This window comes from Haliaeetus leucocephalus, unplaced genomic scaffold (assembly GCF_000737465.1).
Source record: "Haliaeetus leucocephalus isolate CR32 unplaced genomic scaffold, Haliaeetus_leucocephalus-4.0 Scaffold657, whole genome shotgun sequence".
In the NCBI taxonomy this organism is placed as follows: Eukaryota; Metazoa; Chordata; class Aves; order Accipitriformes; family Accipitridae; genus Haliaeetus; species Haliaeetus leucocephalus.
This window is the reverse complement of record NW_010973093.1, coordinates 3,184,191-3,211,450: the sequence shown is the minus strand read 5'-3', so window position 1 is coordinate 3,211,450 and position 27,260 is coordinate 3,184,191. Positions and strand designations below refer to the sequence as shown.

The 27,260-nt window shown below is 36.4% G+C and overlaps 1 protein-coding gene across 1 annotated transcript in view; it reads left to right on the top strand.

The window, feature by feature from the left end:
• The window catches only part of B3GNTL1 (UDP-GlcNAc:betaGal beta-1,3-N-acetylglucosaminyltransferase-like 1), a 129,797-nt gene that overhangs the window by 66,068 nt on the left and 36,469 nt on the right, over positions 1–27,260 (top strand). Inside the window, exon 6 of the mRNA XM_010579428.1 lies at positions 23,626–23,721. Within this exon, the coding sequence (XP_010577730.1) occupies positions 23,626–23,721 (96 nt within the window). The remainder of the gene's footprint in view (positions 1–23,625; positions 23,722–27,260) is intronic.

The window sequence follows — 27,260 nt, the reverse complement described above, 5'->3', positions numbered from 1 at the left end:
GGTTTGTTGACAGTTAATGTCATTTTCATTGAATGAAATATATCAGTGACACTTATATTTTCAAGCTATTTGGAAGTGCTGGTATTCTGAAGCTCTATTGTTTGCATCCAAGACCAAAGTTAAAACCTGTAGAAATTGGAAAATATTCTTCAAAAAAAGTAGAAAACTAGTTATATTTATCCTTGTTCCAGCAGTTACTCAAGGTCTGTTTTTTATGATGTGCTCTGTATCAATACAGGTGTATTAATTCCAGATGCATTGATCTGGAATAGTTTAAGTTTGAGAGTGATGAAGAGTTGGTTGCCACTTTTTGTTAGGAGTGGTGTTGAGAGCAAATGCTGGTTTTCTGCCCTAATTCTGTGCTTTGTGTTCATTGTGAACTTGCATCCAGACTTACTAGTTGATTTTCAAGTGTATGGGAGGGGAAATATCTATGTGGACATTTTTCTTGTGTGTTATTTTGAAACAACAAGAATGGCAAACACCTGGACTAATGTATAATTTTCCTGAGCGATGAGGGGTTTTTTCTAGTGTGATATAGAGAAACAAACACGTTTAAAAAAATGCCTCAAAATATTGGCAGCATCTGCCAATAGTATAGTCTGTACATAACGGGAGAGTTTCTGCTAACAAAGAGGGGGTACAAGATCCTAGCATTTGAAATGGTTTAAGTATTCCTACTGGCTTCTTCAGGGGTGATTGATCTTCATTGCAATTCCTCCCATGAAAACCGTGAAGTAGATCCTAGTAGATGGTGAATCAAGAATATAACTTTCTCACCTTAGTAAACAGATTTCTATAAGTAAGCCTCCTAATGTTTCAGCCCATTTATTAGAAATAAAACTCCAGTGTGATATCTGCTTTCCATCATTCTGATTATTCTGCTAATGGAGGTCAGTGCTCTCCTTGAGCAGTTTCCACATACCCGTTTTCAAAGATTTGCAAAGCTCAAAGTGTAGAGTTCTGAAGAAGTATCTGGTCAAAGCAATATCTGGGAAGATGTAAGTACCAGTAGAGTACAAGTGGATAAAGTGTTTCTGCACCTTAAATCCTTCCTGACCACTGAGCTGAATTAGTAGAGTTTTCACAGACTTTGCTGAGTAGAAGCTTAGCGCTCTGGTCACTTTTTGGGCTCTCCTTATTTTTCTAAAAATCCCTCACCTTTTTTTTCTACTTTTTGTTTTTGTTGGTTGGTTGAGTCTTCCTTGTCTTTTCTTTGATAGTGGCATTTTTGAAAGCCAGAAGGTTATAAACGAGGCCTTTTTTCCTAGGGACAGGATGGGCTGTCTTTTACTAGATACTGAAGTTTCAAGCCAAGGACTCACTGAAGATGGGGGAAGGGGTGAAACGGGGGTGGTGGTGGGGAAGGGGGCAAATGAATGTAAACATCAATGTCTCAGAAATTCAGATAGTTTGTAGTATGGTGAGACTGTAGAATTATATAAGGTCTTTTGGTGAGAAATAATTTGCATTTGGAAAAGGGCATATTTGAAAGTTCCATAGTTACTGAATGAAACTTGACAGCACTGATTTATTTACATTCACAGATACACAGCAAATGTAACTTGATTTATTCACACATTACTTTTCTCTGCTTTGGAGAGAGCAGGGCCCCAGAAATCTTGTATTATTTTGGAAGGGAACAATACAAAATAAAATTGGTAATATACAATATTTCTCTTCCATACAAAAATATTCTAAGGGAAAAATTGAGATAGCTTGAAGCTTAAAACTACTAAAGTAGTAGCCTAGATTTCATGAGGAAAACCCCAAAAGATTACTAAAATATGTAACCAAATTGATGTAACCAATACAAGTGTGGTTAGTAGTCCAGTATCTTTACATTTTATATGTTTATAGCTGTGTAAGACCATTCTTCACCTATTAAAAAATAATCTGCTTATCCAGATAATAAAATTATGAATCTGTAATTGTCCTCTCTGTCTCCATATTGGTATGCATTAGATAAAATTAAGTTAATGAAGCTTTTTGGCTGGGGTCTATTTTTTGGTCAGGCATATAAATTAACTGTCAAAATTGAGCATTTTCATTTTGACAGGGAATTATTTTTCTTATAGTGAAACATAATTTACGATATAAATACATGATGAATCAGGCATTGTAATGCACATGACCCAATGGCCCTGTATGCTTTCTGAAGTTTGGAGTTGAATACTGGTTCATAAAAGTTCTTATTTAAAAAAGGGAGGGGAGAAGGGAGAACTGGGGAGAAATTCCCACAGCTCAAAATATTTCTAAAGCTGCCTAACAAAGCAGCTTTAACTCTCTGTATAAAGCTTTCTCTAAGCAACTTGGTGGGTCTGGCGTAAGTATCAACTTTGAACAAGATTTTCATTTCTAATCTGTTTTCCTGTCTCAATACTGAATTATGTTCAGAGTTTTCAGATCATGCTTGCCACAGTGTGACATGGAGAAGCTGCCAAAGTCTACAGCCTACAATTCTAACTCTGTATTGATTACTGAGAGAAGGCATACTTCTGACCTGCGTGGAATTGCATTTGAACCGTTCATGTCAGTGTTTCATAATAGAAATATAATGTTTACCTCATTTCTTGAAGTGATACTTCATTAAAGTATTCCAAGTCTCTTTTTAGGCCCTATTCTAGTATCACAGACTTTTGTCATAGGATTGGAAATATATGGAGATGAATACAAATGCTGCAAACAGAAAGTATGATTTTGGAGCATGAGGTATGTGCTTTTATCATGGCCTTTTTCTGTCATCAGTGTATTCCTGTAGCATTTATTAGAAAATAAAAAAATAAGCACCTGTTTGACAGGCAGCAATACTGCTTGTAAGTAAAAATATTTACTCATGGGCACCGGATCTTTAGACTTAAAAGTCTTGTGGTGTCAGCTTGGAACAGAATTTCAACAATTCTGTCTTGCAGGTGTATTCTTACACAAAGTCATGTACATCTTTATATTTAGGCTGACATTTCTAAAATGTGTCTGTTTTAGTGTTGCATGTTTGTTATGTAATAAGGTTTTATGTGCAGAATAAGGTTATTGTATGCAGAATAAGGTTATGTTACACATAAGCTTATGTAACCTTATGCATGTTTGTTTTAGTAAGTCAGGTGATTTGAAGGACAAAATTGAATTCTCCACTGCAGGAGACTTTTTTTTGTGCAGTTTTTAAAAAGATTGAAGGAACAGTTTTAAAAAAGATTGAAGGAACTGTACCCTGCTCCTGTAACACAGTCACATAAGAAAATTTTTTACAGGGAAACTCTTCAAATAATGAAAATCAATGTGTATCCAAAAATAAGCTTTTGATTATTTAAAAGAGTTTGTTTTTTTTTTTAGTAACTTTGTGAGTCATGTTTTCTTTAAGGCTGTTGTGACTGTCGGAATTGTACCGCTGGTTATTTCTTCCACTTCATTCTGATTCCTAACTGTAAGACTTCATTGACTTATTTCTGTAGTTCAGTTAACAACCTGATTTACTTATAGATAAAGTTTGTCTTCTAAAGGAAGAAGAGGCACCCACATAAACAAGATTGTGGCTTTTGCTTCAGCTGTTATTGCCTGGAAGCTTTTTACAAAACATATATGATTAAACATGACTTATTAACATAAGTCATTAACACAACTCATAACATTAACGTTTACTTTCTTAGAAGTGCAAGACCAGAAGCAATAGGGGCCTTTTTCCCTATCGGGATTTACTATCCATCTTTTCTATATATCTCTAAAGTCATGTGCAAGTATCAACTCTTGAAAAGGGTTGGAAAAAAGCGCAAGTATTAGAAATGAATTATAAAATCTGTCAGCTTTTCTGTGTGTCTTTTTTCAAAGTATTAGGTACTGATCGCTTGAAAAGCCTGGTTAATCTGCTGAGTGAGATCAAAAGGAAAAATAAGCCTCAGTTCAATTTAGTGTTGCCTGAGATTTATGGATCCTGTGCTGCTCATTTGGCTCGTGTCTGTTTTTTAACCTGTAATTCTAGAATTTGGCAGGCTATTTTCTTCATAGAGGTCTGCTTGCTGTCTGGTGAAACATAGTTTGGGCAGCAACAAAGTAGATGGAAAAGTACAAGTGCAATTTCCCTTTTTTAGTTTCTTTCCTATACAAAATGATAAAAAAAGACACTCCCAGTAAATGAAGTATTGAATGAAAAAAGGGCTATTTGAAGTCCACCTCAGACTGGGAGAACTCTGAAAAGTAGTGGGTGTCCTCTTTGCAGTATTAATGAGTGTAGGGTTTTTGGGGTTTTTTTCCTCTTGTGGAAAGACTGCTGGCTCAATTACACGTGGGTGTGTTTTGAGGCTCTTGTTACAGAAGATCTTGTATAACGGTCTGTGCTTTGGAGCACACCATGCTTCATGCACAGCTGGTCTATATGAAGTAATTGACAGTTCTATAGCCTGATTGTTACATTACTGTTTCCTGGAAGAGACAGATTGTGTTCACCAGCTTAATCCTCAAACATGTGGTCTATATTCAAATATTAAATGAGGCGTAACTGTGAACAAGCTTTATGTTTGGTTGGATTTATTTTGGTATATGCCAAATATATGTTCCATACAAGTGCATCCCCTGGATTCTCTTTGTAAATTGCTACTGCGACTCTTTCTATCAGACCAGTATCTCAAATCCTCTTACTAGGTATGTGTTGCATACTGGGCCAAACCTTAAGCTTCAAGCAGGTTCTATTGAGAGGCAATGTTTATGAAAAGACAAATAAAAACTGTTTGACTGTTTTCCTTACTCATCTGTTGTTTCTGCTTTTGGTGAACCATAAACTTTCAGAGAAAAAAGTAAATGCTAATGGAAAAGAAGTAATTTTTGAGTAATGATTGAAATGATTCTCTCCATGTTCTGTTTATCATATGAAATCTGTAAAAGAGATTTTTATTGTATATTCTAATAGCCTCTACAGCTCAGCAATGAGTGAGAAAATGTATTAAAATTAATTTACAGCTATCTATTTGATGTAGGGTGATTTAGGATGGATTTAGGAAGCTCATTAATAAAACTGTATAGATTAAATTAAAACCAAATCCACATGTTTTAGTCTGTAAATGCAGACATTTATAAAATAAACTGGTATATCATGTTACTTTTGTTTTTCTTTAAGATGACTTCATGTGAATGAGACTCAACTGTGGAGTTACGAGATGTGTTGGAACATGTTGAAAGGTATTAGCCTTATACACAACATCACCTCTGTTGAGTTGAGTAGATAGGCAGACTTGGGGTCTTGTGAGTTGTTTCTGTTATGGGATAAGCTAATGAAAGCAGCAGATATTTCTTGTCATAGTCTAGTTTTTTACCCATGCAAAATCTGATTTTTTTTTTTCCCCAGATAAAGCATAAAGGAAGCAAAAGTAAGCAATTTCTTCAGCCTTGTAGGTTTTTTCTACAAGTTCTTGCAGTCCTATCTGCAGCTTTTGGTCTTCCGCAGGGTGCTTTTATTTCCATCACCTTCCCCCCTCCTGCATTTCTCTCCTCCTCTCTCCTTGTATTGCTTTGGTTACCTATTCCATACTGAAAATTGAATATAGTTTGGTTTTGTTGCATACAGGTTAGATACTAAAATTGTCATCTGAGAGAGATTTCAGCAGTCTGCACCTGAACAGTGTCTGGCATTTCTAGTGTGGAATGTCTGCATAGGAGGCTGACAGCATATCTAGCAGCAGACCTGAATTTTAATCTTCCTTTATCTTTGAATCTTTCTTTCATAATTATAACTGTGATTATTTTTCTTTTTCCTCAGAGGACACTGATGTTTTACCTTTTCAAACACAAAAAGAAAAATTTATATTCTGTTTCCTAGTGACGCTCTTTGATCAGAAGTTTGTGTTAACAATTTCTTTTTTATTTTGAGACCAAGAGAGAAATGCCCAAGGGTAACATAAATCATCTATGAGTTCCAAGAGCCTTTCTTTTAAGTAAAGAATTTTTTCCTTACAGGATTGAAACTTGTCATCCGTCACCAGATCTTGAGTTACTTATTTGAGATTTTAGCACCACGTTCTGTCTTCTGCTGAATTTAGGGGAAGCTATTTACTCTTCTTAAATGAAGGCTAAATATGTAGCCGAGCTTTTAATTTTTAGATAAACATTCAAAAACCTCATGGTTTTGCTCACTGATGTCAACTACTAACAGAGTAACTTCAAATATTTCATAGAATCATAGAATCATTTAGGTTGGAAAAGACCTTCAAGATCATCAAGTCCAACCATCAACCATGCCCACTAAACCATGTCCTGAAGTGCCCTGTCCACTCACTTTTTGAATATCTCCAGGGATGGTGACTCAACCACTTCCCTGGGCAGCCCATTCCAATGTTTGACAACCCTCTCAGTAAAAAAATTTTTTCCTAATTTCTAACCTAAATCTCCCTTGCCTCAACTTGAGGCCATTTCCTCCTGTCCTATCTCCAGCCACCTGACAGAAGAGACCAGCACCAACCTCACTACAATCCCCCTTCAGGCAATTGTAGAGAGCGATAAGGTCTCCCCTCAGCCTCCTCTTCTCCAGACTAAACAGCCCCAGCTCCCTCAGCCGCTCCTCATAAGACTTGTGCTCCAGGCCCCTCACCAGCTTGGTTGCCCTCCTCTGAACATGCTCCAGCAACTCAATGTCTTTCCTGTAGTGAGGGGCCCAAAACTTTGCAAATATTCAGAAGCACAGCAGCTTAAGGAGATTGCTTGATTTTACTGATAGAATGCACAAGCCCTTTTTTTTTTTTTTTTTTTTTAAGTGCAAATCAAGGTATATTGGGTCTGGCTGGGGTGGAGTTAACTTTCCTCATAGCAGCCCATATAGCGCTGTGCTTTGTATTTGTAGCTGGAAGGGTTTTGATAACACACCAGGTTTTTGCCTATTGCTGAGCAGTGCTTGCACTGCATCAAGGCTGTCACTGCAACTTCCCCCCCACCCCCAGTAGGCTGGGGGTGGGCAGGAGGTTGGGAGGGGACACAGCCAGGACAGTTGCCCCCAACTGACCAAAGGGATGTTCCATACCATATCACTTCTGCTCAGCAATAAAAGCTAAGAGAAGGGGGGCATGTCTTCCAAAGCAGCCACTATGTGTACTGAGGCCCCACTTCCTGGGAAGTGGCTGGACATTGCCTGCTGGTGGGAAGTAGAGAATCAGTCTTTTTTTTTTTTTTTTTTTTTTTTTTCCTTTATTAAACTGCCTTTATCTTGACCCATGAGGTTTTTCATCTTATTTTCTTCCCCATCCTACTGAGGAGAGGGAGTAAGAGAGCGGCTTGGTGGGCACCTGGCAGGCAGCCAAGGTCAGCCCACCACCCAAGGTCTGGACTGCCTTGGAGTTGTAGGACACAGGCCAGTGTGTTGCAGGACAATTTATCTTGTTTATGAAAAGCAACAACAATGGCAAAGTAATATGCTGTAAAAAGCTCATACTTTGCTCCAACTGTTGAAAATGAATTATAGTACAGGCCCACATAGTAGTGTACAATACATTTCTATGTTTCTGCAATTACTTTAAAGCTGCAGGGTTCATTTGCAGTCCAAGGGCTCATTTAGGAGCAGTGCAGCATTGACTGGAATGGCTGAAACTGGTTTTGAAACTGCACAGTCAGGAAGAGCTTCAAATGTAAAGCATAAAAGTTCTTAGTTTTCTCTTGCATTAGAAAAAGCCTTGGTTTCACGTTTTTGTCAAGAGAATGGTTTATTTCAACTAAATGGAAATATTTAGAACATAAAGGACATGCCTGCACAAGATTATGGTTTTTAATATGGAATGGATTTTGGATTTTATATTCTGTTGCTATTTTAAATATTGATGTTTAAAATCATTGTTGGATTTGTGAAGCAGCTGCAATGCTAAGGACATCTTCTGATTGCAGCTGGCTAATGAGAAATTACGTTGAATTGGAGAATACAAACTATGTACCTTATTCTTAGTAAGTTAAGAAAATAAATTATGTCTAGAACAATTTAGAAAGACAAGACTATTGTGACAACAGGTGATAAGACTGAAAAAATTAGTGAAGCACTAAGGTGCTGTCAAAACTATGCATGGTTTGTTTTAAACAAAAAGAACATTGACCCAGACCTTTTTTCATAAAGCGAAGAAATGAAATGCATGAAATATGCTTAGAAAGCAAACCTTTGTATCAGTGTTCATCACTGAAAAAACTTCATTTGAGATTTTTAAAGTTGCCACCCTGCAAAAATAACATCTGTTAAAACATAGCAGTCCAAGAGTAACATGTTTCTATGTACCCATTCTTCTTTCATAGTACTTCTGACTTGCAATATTTAGTTTAGTACAGTAAACATTGAGATTCATTTTTAGTAAATGACTCCTGAAGCTAGAGTAATTTGCAATTTCTGTAAAGTGTCATCATTAGGAAATGCATCATTTTTAGGAAAAAAGCATGGTATTTCTTAATTTGAATAAGTTGATTTGAATCACTGATAGCTAGCCTTGTAATCTGTTGTGTAGCTCAGAAGATAGACTAACCCCTCAAGGTACATTTCTTTTTATTTGAAATAAAAATTAGTTAACTAATTCCATAATGCTATAGTTTCTATTAGTATACTTCTGCAAAAATACTGAGATCATAAATACACTATTTTCTCTGAGCTACAGTGAACATTTTGTTATCAAAAGATATAATTAGCTTTCTAAGGTTTAGGAAAAGAAAGGATGAAGTTTGAATCATTTGTCATGGCATTGATCTTAAAAGTTTCCTTTATTTATTTCAATTCATGTGAAGAGGTGCTAAGTCTCATGTTGCAGCAGAAATGAGATAATCCAGGTCTGACAGTTGTTGTACAGCATATGCATTATGTTATTTTGAACTGTTTGACTGTTAGACTGAAAAATATTTAAACAGAATGCAAAGAACAGAACAGCTGTGTTTCAAGTTTTCTCCTTTTCTTCTTTTATTCTTTTTTTCTTTTTTTTGAAGACCATATTATTTTCCTATCCTTCTCCTTCAAAGGAGAGCTTGTTTGTTTTGTGTTCCCTAAAGTAAAACAGGGAGACACACCCTTCCTTCATTTAATGATCATTTCAAGCATAAGAAGGAATACTTGAATTTGAGTGACATGAAAGGCAAACTACTGTCTGCTGCCATCCCATCGGTAGTCCTGCTGCAGGGTTGCTGTGGGAGCAGGCACTTCAGAGAAGGTGATGGGATGGGGTGGGGTGGCCAGCAGGGCTCAGTGGAATTAGCAGGGCAAATGCTAAGGGAAAGGATGTGCAGAAATTTATCTGGACTGATAGCTTGGAAGTTGGAAACTTTAAAACTTGGAAGCTGAGAATAAGACCAGCCTGTCACAGAAATATCAAAAGTAATATGATGAGGCTGAGTAAAACTTGTCCACTTATCTTTTGGTGGCGATAAAATAAAAGTGTCTGTTATTTTTGAACAGGCTTCCTAGGCAGGTGGTCAATGCCCCAAGCCTGTCAGTATTTAAGAGGCATTTAATGCCCTTAAGAACATGCTTTAACTTGATCAGCCCTGAATTGGTCAGGCAGTTGGACTACGATGATCCTTGTAGGTCCTTTCCAACTGAAATATTCTATTCTTCTATTCTATTGGTATGAAAATGGGAGGTTTTTTAATTGTAGCTGTGCTTTAAAATATTTATACTCTCTTAAAAACTTTCAGGTACACTCTTGATGTCCAAATGACCTGGTGTTTGGACAGGCCATTTTAGAAGGCCTCATAAATCAGCAGAAACACCTTCTGCTCTGGGTATGTTGACACATTCAGTGATGATGATCCCAGGTCAAAGTAGTGATGAATTAATTTTGCTGACTCATTGATCTGATTGGAAGCCCTTTGTCCAGGCTTGGCATGGCACCATGCCTGAACTAACATACCTCCTTTCTCCAAGAGAGCTTATGTCTGCCTGCAGAGGATCTTGTAGATATGTCAGAAATGTATTATGGATCAGAAGGTATAAACATTACATCCAGTTATGCAGTGGATGCAGTAATTCTGCTGAAGTCAACGAAGGTAGTGTATATTTTCACTGATATAAGTGGAAACAGAAACATCTTCCATTTGACTTAAAACACTGTACAGCCGCTTTGTGCAATTTTTTAACTTTACATTTTGCAGATACTGTTTATAAACCTGTTTTATGTCTTTTCTAAGTGGCAGCTGGTATAAACATAGTATCATTGTATAGAATGAAACATGTGAGAAGTTCTCTTTGGAAAAGAAGGGAAGAAAGAGGTTTTTATAAACAACCTAATTCAAATTAAAGTGCTTGAAGTGTCTGTCATACTTGCTTCAATGCTAAAAACTTGGCACACCTGGTGCAGGGAAGCAGCTAAAGCATGTGTATGGATTAAAGTAAGTGTACTTCCCTCATTTCCTCTGGTACTTCTATTAAAGGGAGGTTTTTCTCAGCCCGGAGGATATTTTCTTTCCTCATCCTCCATGGCAGTTGTACAGAACAAATAGCAGCAATAACATACAGCACCATATTCTCTACTTCTTAGAATTAAGTTTTCTCAGATTTCAGTGAAGTAGGAAAATAAATTGAAGTTTTAACTGAACAGGATGTCTTTTCATGTTCCGTGAGCTTTAAAGAGCTGATGTCGTCGTCGTCTTTTCATTTTCATTAACAAGTTGGAAGACATGCCAGTCAGTATTTTTTGCGTATTTAGAAATGATGTTGCTGCGTTTGAGGTTTGAGTCCAGAGAACTGCTGTTGGAGTTCCCTCTTTCTTCTTTGGCTGGTACCTCGGTGACCAGTTACTGCACTAACACAGGCTATATTTCATAGGTCCAACATTGCTGTCATTTTTCACAGGGTGTTGGTTGAAGTATGCCAGAATAACAAGTCCTGAAGGTATTATACCTCATTAGTTTTATGGTCTTTTGGCAGTATTTGAAGTTTTTTTTGAAGGGAAAGGACATGTTTATTATCATGAAACTGGGTGTGTGGCTAAAATGCTTCAGCTGTTTTTGGAAGTTCACAACTTGCAGTTCTTTCACTGAATTCAAATTAGAAAAGAAGACTTGTTGCTAGTAGAGACGGCGTAGGTAACCTTTGCAACGTAAAAATAGCTTTTATAGATGAATTGCATATTTTTCAAGATCCATTTTCTCTTTAAAAAGCTGCGTTTTTCTCCTTCCAATCTCCAAAGAATTTTGCTGGGCACAATAACACGTGCATGTGTGAAAAATTGCTGTTCATCAGTATCTCAACCTAGCTAAATATTTAAACATATGCAGCTTGCCTACATATATGCTACTAAACCAATGGTTTCCTGAATCAGGATTTAAAAGATTATTTCTGAGGTTATGCTGATTTTGGAACTTAGTCTCTGTTACTGCAGTATGTGGATCCTTCTGGTTCCATAATTTATTTTACATAGGATTTCCCTGAGAAGTGTGCAGTTTTGAAAAGGGTGGAGATCCCCACTTCCAAAAAGAGGTTATAGTGCTTATGTTGGATATTATTAAACCAAACACAGGAGTCTAATTCCCAGAGTGTTAGATTTGCAGAGTTTCTTATGGAATGCAGGGAAGGATGTGTAAGTGTTTCTGAAGTGGATTCAGATCAGCCAGAATTGCCTGCACTGGCTGAGAGGAACTCTAAATGTGCCGGGGGATACTGCAGGGCAGCGGTGCCTTAATTCTAGAAATGTGCTTTTTTTGCATCTTGCACAGGGACTCAGAGCTTCAGGTTTAGAAATCATTTATGTTTTTACTTAGAAGCTTGATTTCTTGTAGATTTCAGTGGATATCTAGAGTCAAAATAATAGTTAGAAGTTATAATGTCTTAATGCAACAGATATGTAGAGTAGTAAATATTTTATAAGAAATAGGAGTAAGTATTGTTAATATATTGATTGTGCTTAATACAAAGATAAGTTGGGTAAAGCCTTACTGGGAGATCTGGTTAATGCTCTTACTCTTTAATTTTTTGTTACACTGGCATTGTGCTTGAGCTTCAAAGTTACAGATATTTGTCACCATGACTAGTTTGTTGCAGTGAAACTCCTCATTTGTTTAGTTTGTACCACTGAATATTCCATCCATGCTGGCAGAGAGATTTGTTGTTCCCTATAGGAGTGTCCAAACTGGTGTCTTCCCTTACTATAGAATAGATTGGACCAACCTTCATAATAATTTTCATCAACGAGTATTAGAAAAAAGAAAGCTTTGCTGAAAGTTCGTCTTGGATTGCTGTGTTTTAACTTATTTTTTTACAAGTAGCATGTCCAAAGTTCTTGTTATCAATTTAATGGAGTTTTGGGAAAATTATCAAAGATTTTATCTAAATTTTACAAAGTAATGACAGAAAAATTAGGTTTATTAAATATTTTTAAATACAGTATTTCTAAGATACATTGTTATTATGCTTTTGCGTTTTACACTACCTTTTTTCAGAATTTGTAATTCAGACATTTGAAACCTCACTTAAATCTTAATCATTTTTAGCAGGATGTGTATGACAAACAAAGGTGTTTATGTTGAGTGACCCATGAAGCTTTCAAGGATATAAATCACAAGAGCTGCTTAGTAGATCCTTCCCAGCTGGTGCTATAACTATGTTTGGTTTTCAGTATAGCCAAAACTGCTGTTCTGTTTTCAAATTTTAAATTACATTAAGTACAATTCTAGCATCTGCTTCCTCTATTGATGTTCAGCTTTCTGGCAGCTGAAAAATCAACATTTTCTTTTCTGACTTGATTGGCTTCCTTTAGATAGTTATTAATATTTTTTCTTTGGAACTATAGCAAGACCCTTTTTGCTGCCACGTTTCTACGATGCCATTACTATTTATTAATGATACATGCTGGGTGCCAGATAGTACATGTCTAGCATCCCTTTAGGTGTAAATATTTCTGCAGGACAGGATAAGAAAAAGGTATTAAAAAAGAATGTAAAAAATCTTTTTCATATGTGTAGCAGAATTGACTTCCTCTTAATTCTTTGAACATTGTAGCTGTGCTTTGCTTATTATCAGATTCACGTAGCATACTGAAGCAGTTTTTTTAGATATTATTTCTTATTACAGAAATTAATTTAATCAATTTGAGGATAATTATAATAGTCTGATTATAGAAATGTATGGATACATGAGGCTTAGGCAGATATTCACCCATTTAAAGGTGCTTACCTGAACTAGTAAATTTAGAAGCCTCGTTCTCTTGGAGCTCCACTGTATTCATTAGAGATGGCAACAGAGATCTTAGATGAGTTGAGTTGCCCCATGGCAGACATTCTCTATGATTGAGAGGACCCATATTGCCTGGGCTGCTTCTTTATACATCTCTGATTTAGGATGAATCTGGGCCCTAATCCTTGCTCTTTATTGTTGATTTGTGTTGTTCTAATTGAAGCATAGATGCCCTGAAGCTAATTCATATCAGCCTCCACTTGGAAGATCTTAAGCTATTTATCGCCTTCTTTCTTATTGAATTCTTGAGACTTTGAAAATATTTTAACATGCTGGGTAGCTTGAATGACTGACTGTCTGAATAGTAACTAATTTAAACCAGTGATGGGGAATGCCAAGTTCAGACAGAACTTAACATAAGAATAAGTGTCAGGAGTGATGCATACTTAGAGCCCAATTTCAGAGATATGATATGATTTTCAAACTACCTGTGCTATGAGAGTTTTGGTTATAAAGTAAGCAGTCACAAATAAAAGGAAATGTTAATCAGATTGTTGGCTGGGAGGCAGTGAAAGAACCTACAAAATCAAATCCCACATATAAACCCATCAACAAGTTATTAGGGAGGCTGAAACAAGAGAATGTAGATATGAGGGAAGATCTTTGTAGTGCTCTCAGCTCTGTTTTTTCTCAGACTTTTACAAATTGGTGGGCACTTAATTTTTATTTCTGCATATTCTCAGGATTGGTTGAGGTCTTTCCGGTTTTGTCTTCTGCACTGTTGAAAAACAAACTGTTGTAACAGATCACTGGGTTCTTGACATATATTAGGTCCCCTTCATTATCAAAAAATAGATGTGTATGTAGAAACTTTTGCTGAGGTACTGTTGGGTTTTTTTCCCCTCCGTTAGTATATATCATTATGAGAAAGTGTATTGTGGGGTGAAAGATTAGAAACAGTGTGCAGAAGGCTAGTATTAGGCCATTTATGTGAAACAAAACTCTGAGAAGAGTTTCATTTTCCCCCCTGTGAAATATGTTGTGTTACTGTTTCTTGCACTAGCAGTGAAATTTATTTTTCTAAAATAATTAAATAACTGATTTTTATTTTCTGTCCTTTCTTTGTTCTCTCATTCACAATTTTGAAGTGATGCAGAATGCAAATCAAACACTCTTGGGGCACTGGAAGGCATTTGGTGCTTTGATACCCCCAAAAGACTTGTGATATGATGGAAGACATAAGGGAGAGATTTAGGGTAAAGTTTGCTTTGATTTCCTAAAGAAAACATTCTACTATTATTGCAGTTGTTAATCAAATAATCAGAATCTGTAGTCTAAAATCTGATCTAATTTTTCTCTTTTTGCCTACTCTAAATGTTAAAAGTCTATATGGGAAAAAAACCACACAAAAGAAATACCATTTGTATTGAAATAATACAGCAAGTTTGCATGAATATTTAGTAGTTCTTCTGTGGATCTTTTGCATGTACGTTAGCACACAGCTGAACTTTTCAAATCCAAAAATGCTCTCCTTACCTACAATTCTATGCTTGTATAGAAGGTGCTTGTATTTCTTTCATTTAACTGAGGTTCATATGTCCCCCGACTTCCAAGTTGCATACAACTTTTGTAACATGAGCATTCATTTGAAAAAGAGAATCAGTGAGAATCAGTAGGTAGGATATGTTATGTTTTTTGATAAACCTGAACACTCAAAAATATTTCATGTTTCTCTCTCAAAACACCTGTATTTTAAAATTCGCTGAAGTTGAAATTTGCCAGGAGGTTTATTCACATACCAGCTGAACATTAATTTTAGAAGGTGGTATGTGGAAAAGTTTCATGTGTTGCTTTTTATGTGAATTTGTTTTCCTCTTTATGAGCAAATTTTAGAGGAGCAAACAACTGACTACTTTAACTGTGGACATAGCATCATCCAATTTAAAAGGCAAGGTAGTCTTATTTTTTTTGCTGCACACCATGTAGGGAGATGATGTTGGAGGAGAAGTTGTCAAGAAGATGGGTAGGAAAGGAGAAGATTGGTAAGATGCTCAGCCAACAGCAGCATATGCTTCCACAGAGCTGGCACTCCTTACTACTGAAGCAGGAGATGTTCCTCAGGTTTAACAGTGTGAATCCAGAGAAAAGAGGATTTTCCAGACCATTGCAGGGCTGCATGATTATCTTCATTCTGTAAATGTTGTTATCTATTAAATGTTATTTAATAAGTCACAAACTTAGCTGATGTTTTTATAGCCAGAAAATGAATAATACTTTCAAATAGTCTTCTGAACACTACAGATTTTATAACTCTTTGTAAGAGTAGAATTGTCCTGTCATTGCAGAAAGGACATTTATGTCATCTTTTGTTTTTCATAGATCTTTGAGATAAAAATCACTGTGTAAATATATATTTTGTTGTAATAACTTAGAATACTTCAGTTATGTTACCTTCATTTGGGTACTGTCTCAATATGTAAAAGACCTATTCAGTCTTCATCTTGTGAAAATACTAAATGACATAGCCAAAAGTCAAATGGAAAGATCATTTTTGAGACTTTTTACATGAGCATTGGTCCGTGTTGCTTCTTAGCAGATTTCTTTATTTGTTCTAATCACAATTTAGTATCTGCTAATATGACTTTAAGCAGATTGGTTTTTTTTCTTTTGTGGTAAAAGCTCAGCATAAACAGCAAGCCAAGTAGACAACCTCTTGGTACAGAATGCTTTATTTTACCGGGTGGAGTAATTCTTCTATTGTAAATACTTGACTCTTTCAATACTGGAAACTCTCCAAAAATTAGAGAGACTTGTTATGGCATGGATGTTACAAAGACCACTTTTAGCAGCTTACAGACAAGAAAAAAAGATGTAAGACATGCTAAAATCATACAGGCTATTCCCTTTGCAGCATCTATTCTTTTGGTTTCAGCAGTAGGTTAATTCATCGTCATTAGCAGATAAAAGCTCTGAAAAAGACTAGAATAATGGTGCTTGCTATTGGGTTTTACTAGGAGCATTCAACTACGAATAAGAGATATTCAGCAGTATAGTCGGCTCTCAATCATCCAGCACAATGAGGCTGGCATGGGCTAGCTCAAATAAAGCAAAACCACAGCTAATTCAGTACGTATGTATTAGACTATAAACCCAAAGTTAATATATTTACCTTTAGAAATTTGTAAACAGATTTCCTTTCAGCAGCAGATTTAAAGGAGAAAAAAAAAAAACCACGTTAGCTAGAGTGCAGCCTGATATAAGCAGTCTTTACCCTGCATTTCATTCTTTGTGGCACTCTGTTGTAGCCAGAGATGTCAAGAGGAGGTGTTGCCATTTTAATACACACCCTCTTAATCATTTCAGATGGTGGTTTCACATCCAACAGTGCAGAGACTCGATATTAAAATTTTTTATGACATAGGGAATACTATTTGTATAGAATTTTATGTTTTGGTATAATGGTCAAATAGCTATACAGAGGACTGTCATGTTTTTCTTAAAGGGAATGGCCTGGCGAAAAGCACTACGAATGTTATAAACTGTGAGGGACAAGGGAGTTCGTTGCAGCAGTTCAAACAAATTCAACTTTTTTCTCCTAGCACTACTGCTCTCTCAACTTTCCTCTCATTACTGTTGTCTGGTTACATTGTGAGAACTTGGAAGTGTTGGGATGTAGGGAAGTGGGGAGCAGGGATTTGTATGAGAGATTCATGCATTGTGTCCCTCGAGATTTAGGTATGCTTTAGAAAGTATTAAAATATACCATAAATATTTTAATGAACAGTTTTTCTTTTTAATCTGCATAAAAAGATAAAACAAAAAGCAAACATCAGCTTTTCATGTAATAACATTTATGTCCTGGTTAACCTTCTGGGCTTTCAGGAATAACAGCCTTTTGGTGTTATTATTAAGCCTATATAACTAGGATTCTAATAACTTTGAATGCAGAATCTTTTTTCTTTCTTTTTTTTTTTTAATATTTATGTATATTCCTGGCAGTCCATAAATCATGTAATACTTTTACATAGGTATTCTGTACTATACTATTGACTGGCTGCACCTTTGAATAGGCTTAAGACTTTTTATGTATATTTCAAAAAAGTTAAGTGTCAATCATACAGTGGCTGTGTAGCTAAAAGTATCAAACATAAATTATTATTACTACAGCTTGTACACAGATTTGATCATTGGACTGTATTTGTGTGGAAGATTGACCAAAGAGAGAGAGACATCACTTTTATAAACTTTTTATAACCCCCCCCCCTTTTTTTTTAATAGTATCTTAATTTGAACATCAATTAAGTTCTGAAATGTTGGAAGGGATTGTACTCAGAGGTGTGAGAGAACATCTCTGCGGTGCAGTACTTCTACTCCCAGCTATATACTGAAAAGGAAACTAGCTGTATAATCTAGCTAGTTGTTACAGAAAAGAAACAATGTAGGTCCCTTCAAACAGTGGTAGGAAACCCTAGATATAAAAATAGATACAGCAACTGAGAAAGCATCATCTTACAGCTGCTCTCATTGGTTCCATTCTTGCAAAGAGTCCGAGTTTCCCGCAAACTGTGAAACATTTCAGCCTTCGTTAAGGCTTCAAATCCTGAGGAAATCATGGGGAAGCTGTAGGTCATAAATTTTCCAGGAGCAGGACTGGAATACCTTCTCGGAGGTGCTGAATGCTCTCTGTATTCACTGGCATTAGCAATTCTCAGGACTCTTGAATGCTTTTTGATTAGTTTTGTTGCTAAGTAGAGTTTGGGATTGTGAAGGTTAAGTAGTGCTGAATTTTAGTCAAGCCTGTACCAGAATTACTATGTATATATCAACCTTTCGGTATGGAGAGTCATGGCATGTTTTATTTCTGAAATGTACTTTTTGCTCTGCCAGATCCCAGCTTCTTTAGAGCAGGGATTTTCAGCTAATGTCAAAGCATGCAATGATTATGTGATACAGGCAATTATTTATATAGGCATATGAAAGGGTAAAACAGTTCATTACAATATAAACTAACTGAATGTAATCTGTACCAGATTGGGTGTTCGGGTTCCTTAAAGCTTAATAAAGTTTGTTGTAATTCTTTTTTTGAAAAATCTTATTTGCTGAATACTTTTTTGAAGTAAGATAAGCAGTCTTTTCTTCTCTTCCCTACCTTCCATACCTCTTCTGTCACACTAATACACGCACCTGATTCTGGATGTAAACCTGGTAATCTTTAGTAGTGAGGTCCTGGTACATTCACTGCTGAATTAATGCACTGGTATCTTAACACATAATTTTTTCTAAGTCAGGAGTGATGTCCGTTAGCCTGTGGTCTACCTACAGCTCACAATCATTATGGCCCTCTGCCATGTGATTTTTTTTGTTTTGTTTTGTTTTTTTGTTGTTGTTGTTGTTTTGTTTTCTTTTTCACCTTCTAATGTGTATTGTATCCAATACCCTGGGTATTGGAAAGTTTTCTTTATCATGACATAAGAGATTGTTTCTAATCCTTGATTTGTGTGGATATAATTTTCATAAATGCTATAGCATAAGCAGAATTAAATGTGTGGTGTATTTGGGGGAATTAGCTTGTTACATTGGAAAGCAGTCTGGGCCCGTGATTAAATATGTTGCTCTTGTGAACTGCCTGGTTTCCCCTCTGTATTCTGTATGACATAACGTGATAAGGTTGTTTTGTCATCTGCATGTATTCTTTTGCCACATTGCTGTTAGATTTTGATTTGCTGCTTCAGGAAATGTATGTTTCCTTGAAGAGTTACTATAAACACATGAATGCCTTTCTCAGTATTGGAACTTAAATTTCATATTGACTGCTGACATGATCTGAAGTGAGCATCAGTGGGGACCAGACTTACATGTGCTGTTGACAGCTTTGAAACACAACAAATCAAAGCCACTTTATCAACTCTTTATATTCTTTAGATATATTTTCAGAGAATCTCTGTGATAGTTGAATGTAATTCAATAGCGAAACAGTTAGCAAGAACAAACCAGAGTAAATCAGTTTCAATTACTTGTTACTTGATCCTTGGAATAAAACCAGATGACAAAAAAAGTTCTAAATAATTTAACAAATACAGTGCTGAAATAGCAGCCTGTTTCCGTCACCTGGAAACTGACGAAGATGGATTCCAATTTGGTTATGACAACACTGTGTTCTTCAGGAATTCTAAATCTGAGCAGATTTATACCTTCATCTACAAGCTCTGTAGTTGGTTTTTAACAAGTTGGTTTCATTCAACTAGATTATATTATGATAATCTTTACGGCATGCAGTGTACAGTAATTGAGAACAACTATTATTAAGCATTAATCTTCCAATACAGCTGTGTGTGAAAGGTTCACAGGTCCAAACTGCTTTCCAATATACTGAATTAACTCCTCGAGGAGGACTGAAAACCCACTGAGGTTCCAGGGTGATACAGTACATTTGTTGGGCAGAGCTGGAGAACATTTCCAAGAAAACTAAACATAGTAGTTACAGAGCTGCATCATAATTCAAATTCTGCTTCTGATTGATTTTCAGATTAAGGCTAGCATGTCCTCTTTGTTTCTTTTGTTCCAGTCCACGCAATCTAAGAGATTTATGGATAAAATCTTTAGTGGCAATCTCACAAAGTGAGAAGTTGCAGCTTTTATCACAAAGTAAGCCAATTCAGCTATTTTTTAACACCTTGGCCAGAGTGTATGGCAAGAGTAGGCAAAAAAGAAATCCAGAGGGGACTTTCCCCTTTGACTAAACTGAGCTGAAATCTAGAATTTCCAAACTGCAGAAGGTTGATGTTTTTTGGTTTTTTTTTCTTTCTTGAAGATGACATTTCAAAAGCTCTTGAAGGTAGTTTTCAAAAGTTTGCAGATGCTGCAGTATTTCAATACAGTTGTTAGGAGTTTAGTGTTTTTCCTGAGTAAGTTCCTCTCCCATCAGTGCAAGTATTCAGACAGAGGGTGCAGTTTTATGTTTCAGATGGACTGATTAACTGTGAGCAACGACCAAAAAGGGAGGTCTTGTTTTCTTCTCCAAAGCTTGTTCCTTCCCCCTCCAATATGTCAGCAGTATCGCTAGTCTGACCCTACAGTGAACAGATTCAGAGAACGAAGGCTATAGAAAATGAACACTAAAGAAAAGAAAATAATAGCTTTCTTACTGATGTAGTGCTCTGATCTAGCTGAGCATGGGGCCAGGTGAGTGCCAATGCTGTTATAAGTGACTGGGATGTATAGCCAGAGGCAGGATGAGTGGGAGAGCTCTTAAATTAATATAGATGTACTGTAAATTTAGACTTTGAGCATACAGTTCCCCCATCAGGTTAGAGATTATTTATGGATTATCTATGCTGCTGCTGAAAAGAATGGTGTCCTGGTTTCAGCTGGGATAGAGTTAACTGTCTTCCTAGTAGCTGGTATGGTGCTATGTTTTGAGTTCAGTATGTGAAGAATGTTGATAACACTGATGTTTTCAGTTGTTGCTCAGTAGTGTTTAGTCTAAAGTCAAGGATTTTTCAGCTTCTCATTCCCAGCCAGTGAGAAAGCTGGAGGGGCACAAGAAGTTGGCACAGGACACAGCCAGGGCACCTGACCCAAACTGGCCAACAGGGTATTCCATACCATGAGACGTCCCATCTAATATAGGAACTGGGAAGTGGGGGCGGGGAATCACCACTCCGGGACTAACTGGGTGTCCATCAGCGGGTGGTGAGCAATTGCACTGCGCATCATTTGTACATTCCAATCCTTTTATTATTGCTGTTGTCATTTTATTAGTGTTATCATGATTATTAGTAGTTTCTTCTTTTCTGTTCTATTAAACCGTTTTTATCTCAACCCACGAGTTTTACTTCTTTTCCCGATTTTCTCCCCTGTCCCACTGGATGTGGGGGAGTGAGTGAGCAGCTGCGTCGTGCATAGTTGCTGGCTGGGGTTGAACCATGACAAATGGTCTTGCTGTCCTCTCTGTGTTGGGTGCCGTGTTTTCCTATGTCCTACTTTGTGGTAACACTAGTGTTTTTGTGGTTAGTTGGATCAGGGAGCAGATCCAGCTGAAAACTAAGCTAACAAAAAAAAAAAGGATTTCAGCTTCACAAATGTTGTCATTGGTGTAGGAAGGGACAAGGTAGCATGAATTTGTACATTTTGGCAGCAGCACAAATTTAAATTTCCTAAAGTTTATTTTGATGTCGCATTATAAATAATCATATAGAAAAAGCTTATTTACAAATTCATTGACTCTTAGCTGGTGTACTGTTCCAGGTTCAAACACTTTCTTGAAGGATAGGACCCTGAAATCATATGTGGCATCATCAGTCTCAGTTTTGTCTGTGTGGTTCCCCTCTAGCGTCTTTTCTGAGGTGGACAGTGAGCCATAGAGCACTGTTTGATTTAGGAGAGACATCAGTGTATGTAGTATGTGATGGTCTACTATATCATCATCATCATATCATCTATGTTAACATAAGTGACATTTTGATGTTTTTTCTTTTCTCAGTGTTTCAAATTTGTTCTGTTTGGTTTCACTTAAGTATATATGTCAACGGAACACAGATTATCCAAGATATTTGGGATGTATGCTCTTTGTACATGAGCATGACTAATTACATTGAGCTACAGCTTTAAGATTAAGTGCATTTATGTTCTCTGATGAACGTGGCTGCACTAAGGAAATGGCATTCTAGCCTCTCCAAACACATTTCACATATACCAATAGGCTCAAGACTTTCTTTGAAGATTTTCTTTCATTCAGAAATGAGATTCAATGCAATGCATTCTAGCCTAGCTTTTCTCCCTACTGTTGTTTTCTTATGGGATTACTGTTTGGTCATTGTTTGGTTCAGGCTACATTCAATTGCCCTTGTAATTAGTGTGGAGCTAATAACCATGTACTGAGTAATCATGTCTGCTCTGATTTTCTGGGATTGTTTTGACTCTTTCAGCTCCCACTGACTTTTGGGGGGAGTTTTTCACATTTAGCACCTCTGAAGCTAGCGTATTTCAGTTATGAACAAGCTGCTAATGTGTTAAATTATAGCCATGAAGTGATAGGATTATTCTGACTAAATATGACTGCCTAAAATTTGAGTGTCTATATCAACATGAGTCATCCTAGGGCCCCTTTACGGACAGTGAAGTTCTATCATTATGTTTGTGGAGTTAGCATGCAGTGTGTTTTACCATAAAGTGGATGCCTGTGTTTGGTCAGATGGTTCATGCCATAAGAAGAGTGCAAGTAGATCAGCTGTTGAATTTTGATTAGATTTCTAACCTAATTTGTTTGGAGAGTTGGTCTATGTGTCTGTGTAGAACTGAGCGTGTAAAATTTGGGTTTTAAATCTATGTTTATTTGTGGAAATGGAAGCTGCCAGACATAAGAAGAGTTTAAGGAGCTCCATTCCAGGTTGAAATTGAGGAGCACTTTTAAAGTGTAAATGCTTAGATGCACGTGACAAAATTTACATTCATGCACTGATGTTTAAAAATTTCAACTCTACAGGAATATTAATAGTACCACTATAGCATGCTATGAAATCATCTGCTCATAAGATCAGCATTTTCATTACTGTTTGAAGACTGGCAGTAATTGCGAGGTTTCTTTCTTCTGCCTTCATAAACCAGGCTGTGCTCTGTTTCCTGTGTGGTTCTTGGAAGCAGGCACGGTCTTCTGTCTGAACTTTGTGCATTCTGTGTGACAAATTCAGTTTCTTGTTTGGCTGGATACTTCATCTTGTAATAAAAGAAAGAACCAGTTTACCTTCCATAATCCAGATTCTGGTTTATTTCATAGTTGTGTTTACAACAAGTTTGTTTAAAGCTGCAAAGACCCATTTGTATAGTTCTTGGCTGTCACTAGTCAAGAGGATGAAATTAATAGCCACTCCCTTTTCAGTCCCTAAAGCATTTTCTGTCCAACAACCTTTTAAGGTAGGTACCACTGGGTAGCAAATCCATAGTGCTCTGATAATGTTTAAAATAAATTGCATCTTACTTGTCCAAACTTGATTAAGATTTAAGTGTCTTTGGCAGAAATAAAATATCAGTGGAAGTTCCTACTTAATATATGTGTAAGGAATATAAAATGGAAAATCAATGCACAACAATTGTAGGATTAAGTTTAAGAACTTTTAACTTTTTAAGATTCTTCTCAATTCATTCACTTTGATATCAATATCACCATTATTAATAGAAGTGTAATTTCCTGTATACTTCTCTAAATTTGAAATAAAGTTTGAAGTACTCTGCATGCGTTGCAACTTATGATAGAAGAGAAGGTTATGGAATATGAAGCAGGAAGTAGATTCATCTGTTGGGCTGTGACACATCAAAGGTGCTGGTATACACTGCAGTTTAAACACTAAGCACATGCTATATTTTAAGCACTTGCATTTCTCAGTGCTTAAAATTGCTGAAGGTTAAGTATAGGCATAAGTATTTGCAGGATTTCAGGTGAATGTGTAAGGTCTACTTCATCCTCCAACAGATGCTGGTTTTGACATTCTGTTAATTAAGACTGGCTTTTTTCATCTTTTTCCTAGGTGTTTACCTCCCATGGACCTACTGTGATCATGCCAACCTGGTTCTGTTCTCGAGAATGGTTTTTTCATGTCGGAAAATTCGATGAGGGTGGAAAGGTGAGTGCTACGTATGATATGGATGATATGTAGTCCAGGAACCATCTCTTTGATTAACAGACTCTGAAAGCCCTAAACCTGTTATTAAGAAACACTAGGCAAGGGGGTATGGATAAAAACTGAGGTCTAAAACAATCTGGGTTGTACTGTATACCTGGCTTTTTTTTAAAAAAAAAAACAAACCAGTTGTTAAACAAGTACAGTTGTTTTGGGGTAACTGGTGACTGAAGGACATAACTGAGATGGGCTTTGTAGATAAATCTAACACATTTGTTAGATACGGCAACATACATGGAAAAACTAAAGAAGGATTCAGGCGTTCAAGCCCTTCTTCAGTCCCTGAAATAGATACAGCAGATCTGAAAGCTAAACAAAAGTCAGCTCATAGTTTCATTATGAGCCATCTCTGAAAGACAAGGTAGATTTGGTGAAAGAGATTGGAAGGGAAGAAAGGTGCATGATGGCAAAGAGATGGTAATATATTATCCTAAGGGGAAAGATTTATATCCCTAAGATGAAGAAAGAAGGAGAGGAGATCGCAATGTGCCATAAAACTACTACAATTAAATCTTATTTATCCACTTATCTCATTATCCACTTGTCAATCTTGGTTCTCAGGCTTGTCCTTGGAAGATGTTAAGTAGCTTTTCCGCAAAGATCAGGACTGGGAGGTTACAAATTAAATGACTGTTATCTGAGAAGTGTTCCTCCACTGACAGTTAGGTGTTCTTTATAGATTTCTTATATGAGTTCAATTTGGTTGCTTTAGGCTCATCAGCATGTTTATGGAATAAAATCCAAGGTTGTCTATTGGTGGTATTTATTGTGGTAGTAGTAGAAATATGCTGGCAAATAGATCTAATTCAGACGCATTTGGATCCATTCTGCGTGTTTTGGACCTGAGGAGTTTTGCTTCCAGTGGGTTTGGTGAGATTTTAGGGCTAGAATGGGTGGTTCTGAATTTTTTTTCGAAAGCCTTCATTTAAGAGTACTCTAAAAAAAAAAAATCTTCTAAGGCTATTTCCTATTTTATTATTTAAACTACAACATACTATCATTATTATTCTTCTTATAGCTTCTACATGGAGCCCTCCTGTGCCATGCAGTGTGTATGTATACACACATGTGTATATGTGTAAGGATATACAAATAGTATTCTTTGGGCTGCCAAAAACATTATAATTTAAGGAGATGGCAGAGAACAGAATTGTTTAGAGTGGTGAAAAGATTTGCCCTTAATTACACGGCGGGTGAGTGGAAGAGCTGGGAATGGTGCCTGGCTCCCAATACAATCTACATTTGCTGACCCATGCTCTTTATTTCTTTTTTTTAATTATTATTCCTTATCATTGTATTTTCATTTTTTGAAGAATCTTTGACTTTGTGAGCATTGTTAGTAAGCTCATAAAAGAAAGCAAGCAAGCTAAAACATAGTAGCAACAATAGAACAGCAAGCCTAATGATAAATTTCAAGAGGTTAAGTTCAACAGACTATTGTTCCGTGCTTTTTGCTTTTAGTTTTGGGGTGGTTTTTTTGTTTTGCTTTATATAAATGTAATTGTGTGGGAACTATGCCACTGCTTATTCAGATGTAATACGCTGACAATCTTAATCCTAATGATTTTTCAGCCACAATGCATGCTATGTCCTTCTAGTTTTAAAAATTACCAGTGATAAGTTGAACTTATCTGGCTGATAGAGGACCTTCAAAAAGATACCATACAAACAAGGGTGGCGACAGATATGAACAAAGCAATGCACATAAGCAATGAAGTCAAACCTTTGTCCTTTGTGGGTTTAGAGGACACAAAATCAAGTCCTAAATCTTTCAGCATTTAACACTGTAAAGTATTTAGCCTTGATATAACTCATTCATTTTCATTTGAAAAGAAATCCTTTGAGGCAAAAAAAGATTTTCCCTGTGTATCAACAGAACTGTTATAAACTAGTACTGAGTACTCTTAAGGATCATATCCATGTGTGTATGTTTTGACCTGACCCGTGATCTGACTGTGTTAATTTGATCACTTCCATCTTCATTTTTGGGTTAGTATTTAACAGTGCAACCTGTAAGTGTCATAGTGCTGCAAGTAAACACAGAAACAGGCCAACAAATTTCCACATTTCAGCCTTCTCCATTGCTAAACTGTTTCCATGCCAAAAAGCTGCATTTCTCATTTGGAATTAAATCCAAACACCTGTTCTTTGTATTTCAGTGCTTAGAACAAATGGAAGATAATTCTTCCATGGAAGAAATTGTGATTTGATGTTTATCTTGATAGTATAGGTGGACTGATAGAATATAAATATATAAGCTATGATATAATCTTTTTTTTAATTACAGGTAGGTATGCATGTATGTATGTATCTCTCCCTCCATCCAGGCATTACATGAAACACATTTTTAAAAATATTTTCAGAATGCTTTTAGAAATAAAATTCTTTCTGGTCAAGATGTGCAATTGTTGGAAATGTATTCCTTTTATGTAATCACTGTGGCAATGTTCAAGCAAAATCCTAAATAGTGTCTTCATAAATGGTGGTTAAGAACCTGACAGGTTTGCTTTATGTGTTAATTAGCTACAATGGTAGAGGTGTTATTTATGCAACCTCAGATATATGATAATTAAAGCAGAAGTACTTAAAAGTAGTAGATTTTAGCAAGCTCTAATGGTGTGCTGAGGTGAAGATAATACAATAGAAGCAGTCATAAGCCTATAAAGTAACATTTTAAATAGTACCCACTGCTAGGAGGAGAGTCACATGAACCGTATTTCTGACTTAATTTTTTAGGAAACTAAAGGGAAATAATCTTCCTGTTACCCAATGGATTCGGATAGAGTGCAGTACTTCCTTACTGAAAGAAGTAGCAGGACTTTACTAAACTCTTCAGAACTCACACTTGAAAATTAGTGTGTGATGTTATCCGCATGATTGGTTTTACTCCTCTACTTTTTGGTGTCTTCTAACAGCTAGCAGCATTGCTGAAAAGTCATAACTGTGTCTGAAAGTGTCACAAAAAGTTATGCTGAGGAAAAAATGTACATGGTCTTGTATAATACGAAAAGCAGATTTTGAAGCCATATCATCTGTTAACGTAGGGTACTTATAAAGTCACGTGTAGTAGTAGATGTGGGATCTGTTATTAGCCAAGCGAAGTTATTGCTTCATATGTTTGACAGTGCACTTCAATTTGCATATAAAACCCACATTTTGCAATTGTATCTGACTGGCCTTGTGTACTTCTACCAAAATGTATTCTTCAGGTGGACACCAGATTTTGTTTGCTATTAATGTCCAAATGGAGATCACTGGGAAGGCACGTTATGTGTCTTTTTCTAGTCACTTGTGTGTAATGGCACTAAGCTAAAACAACCTAGCTTGTTGCTTTAGATAAATGCCCTAAGAAATCTTGAGTACAGTAAGAACTGTATAAATGAGCATTGCTAACCTGCAGACTCCACTCCATGCAAATGTGGCAAATTGTGTAGTCTTGGCTTTATTCAAGCAGTATTATTCTTGACATCACAACTGTAATA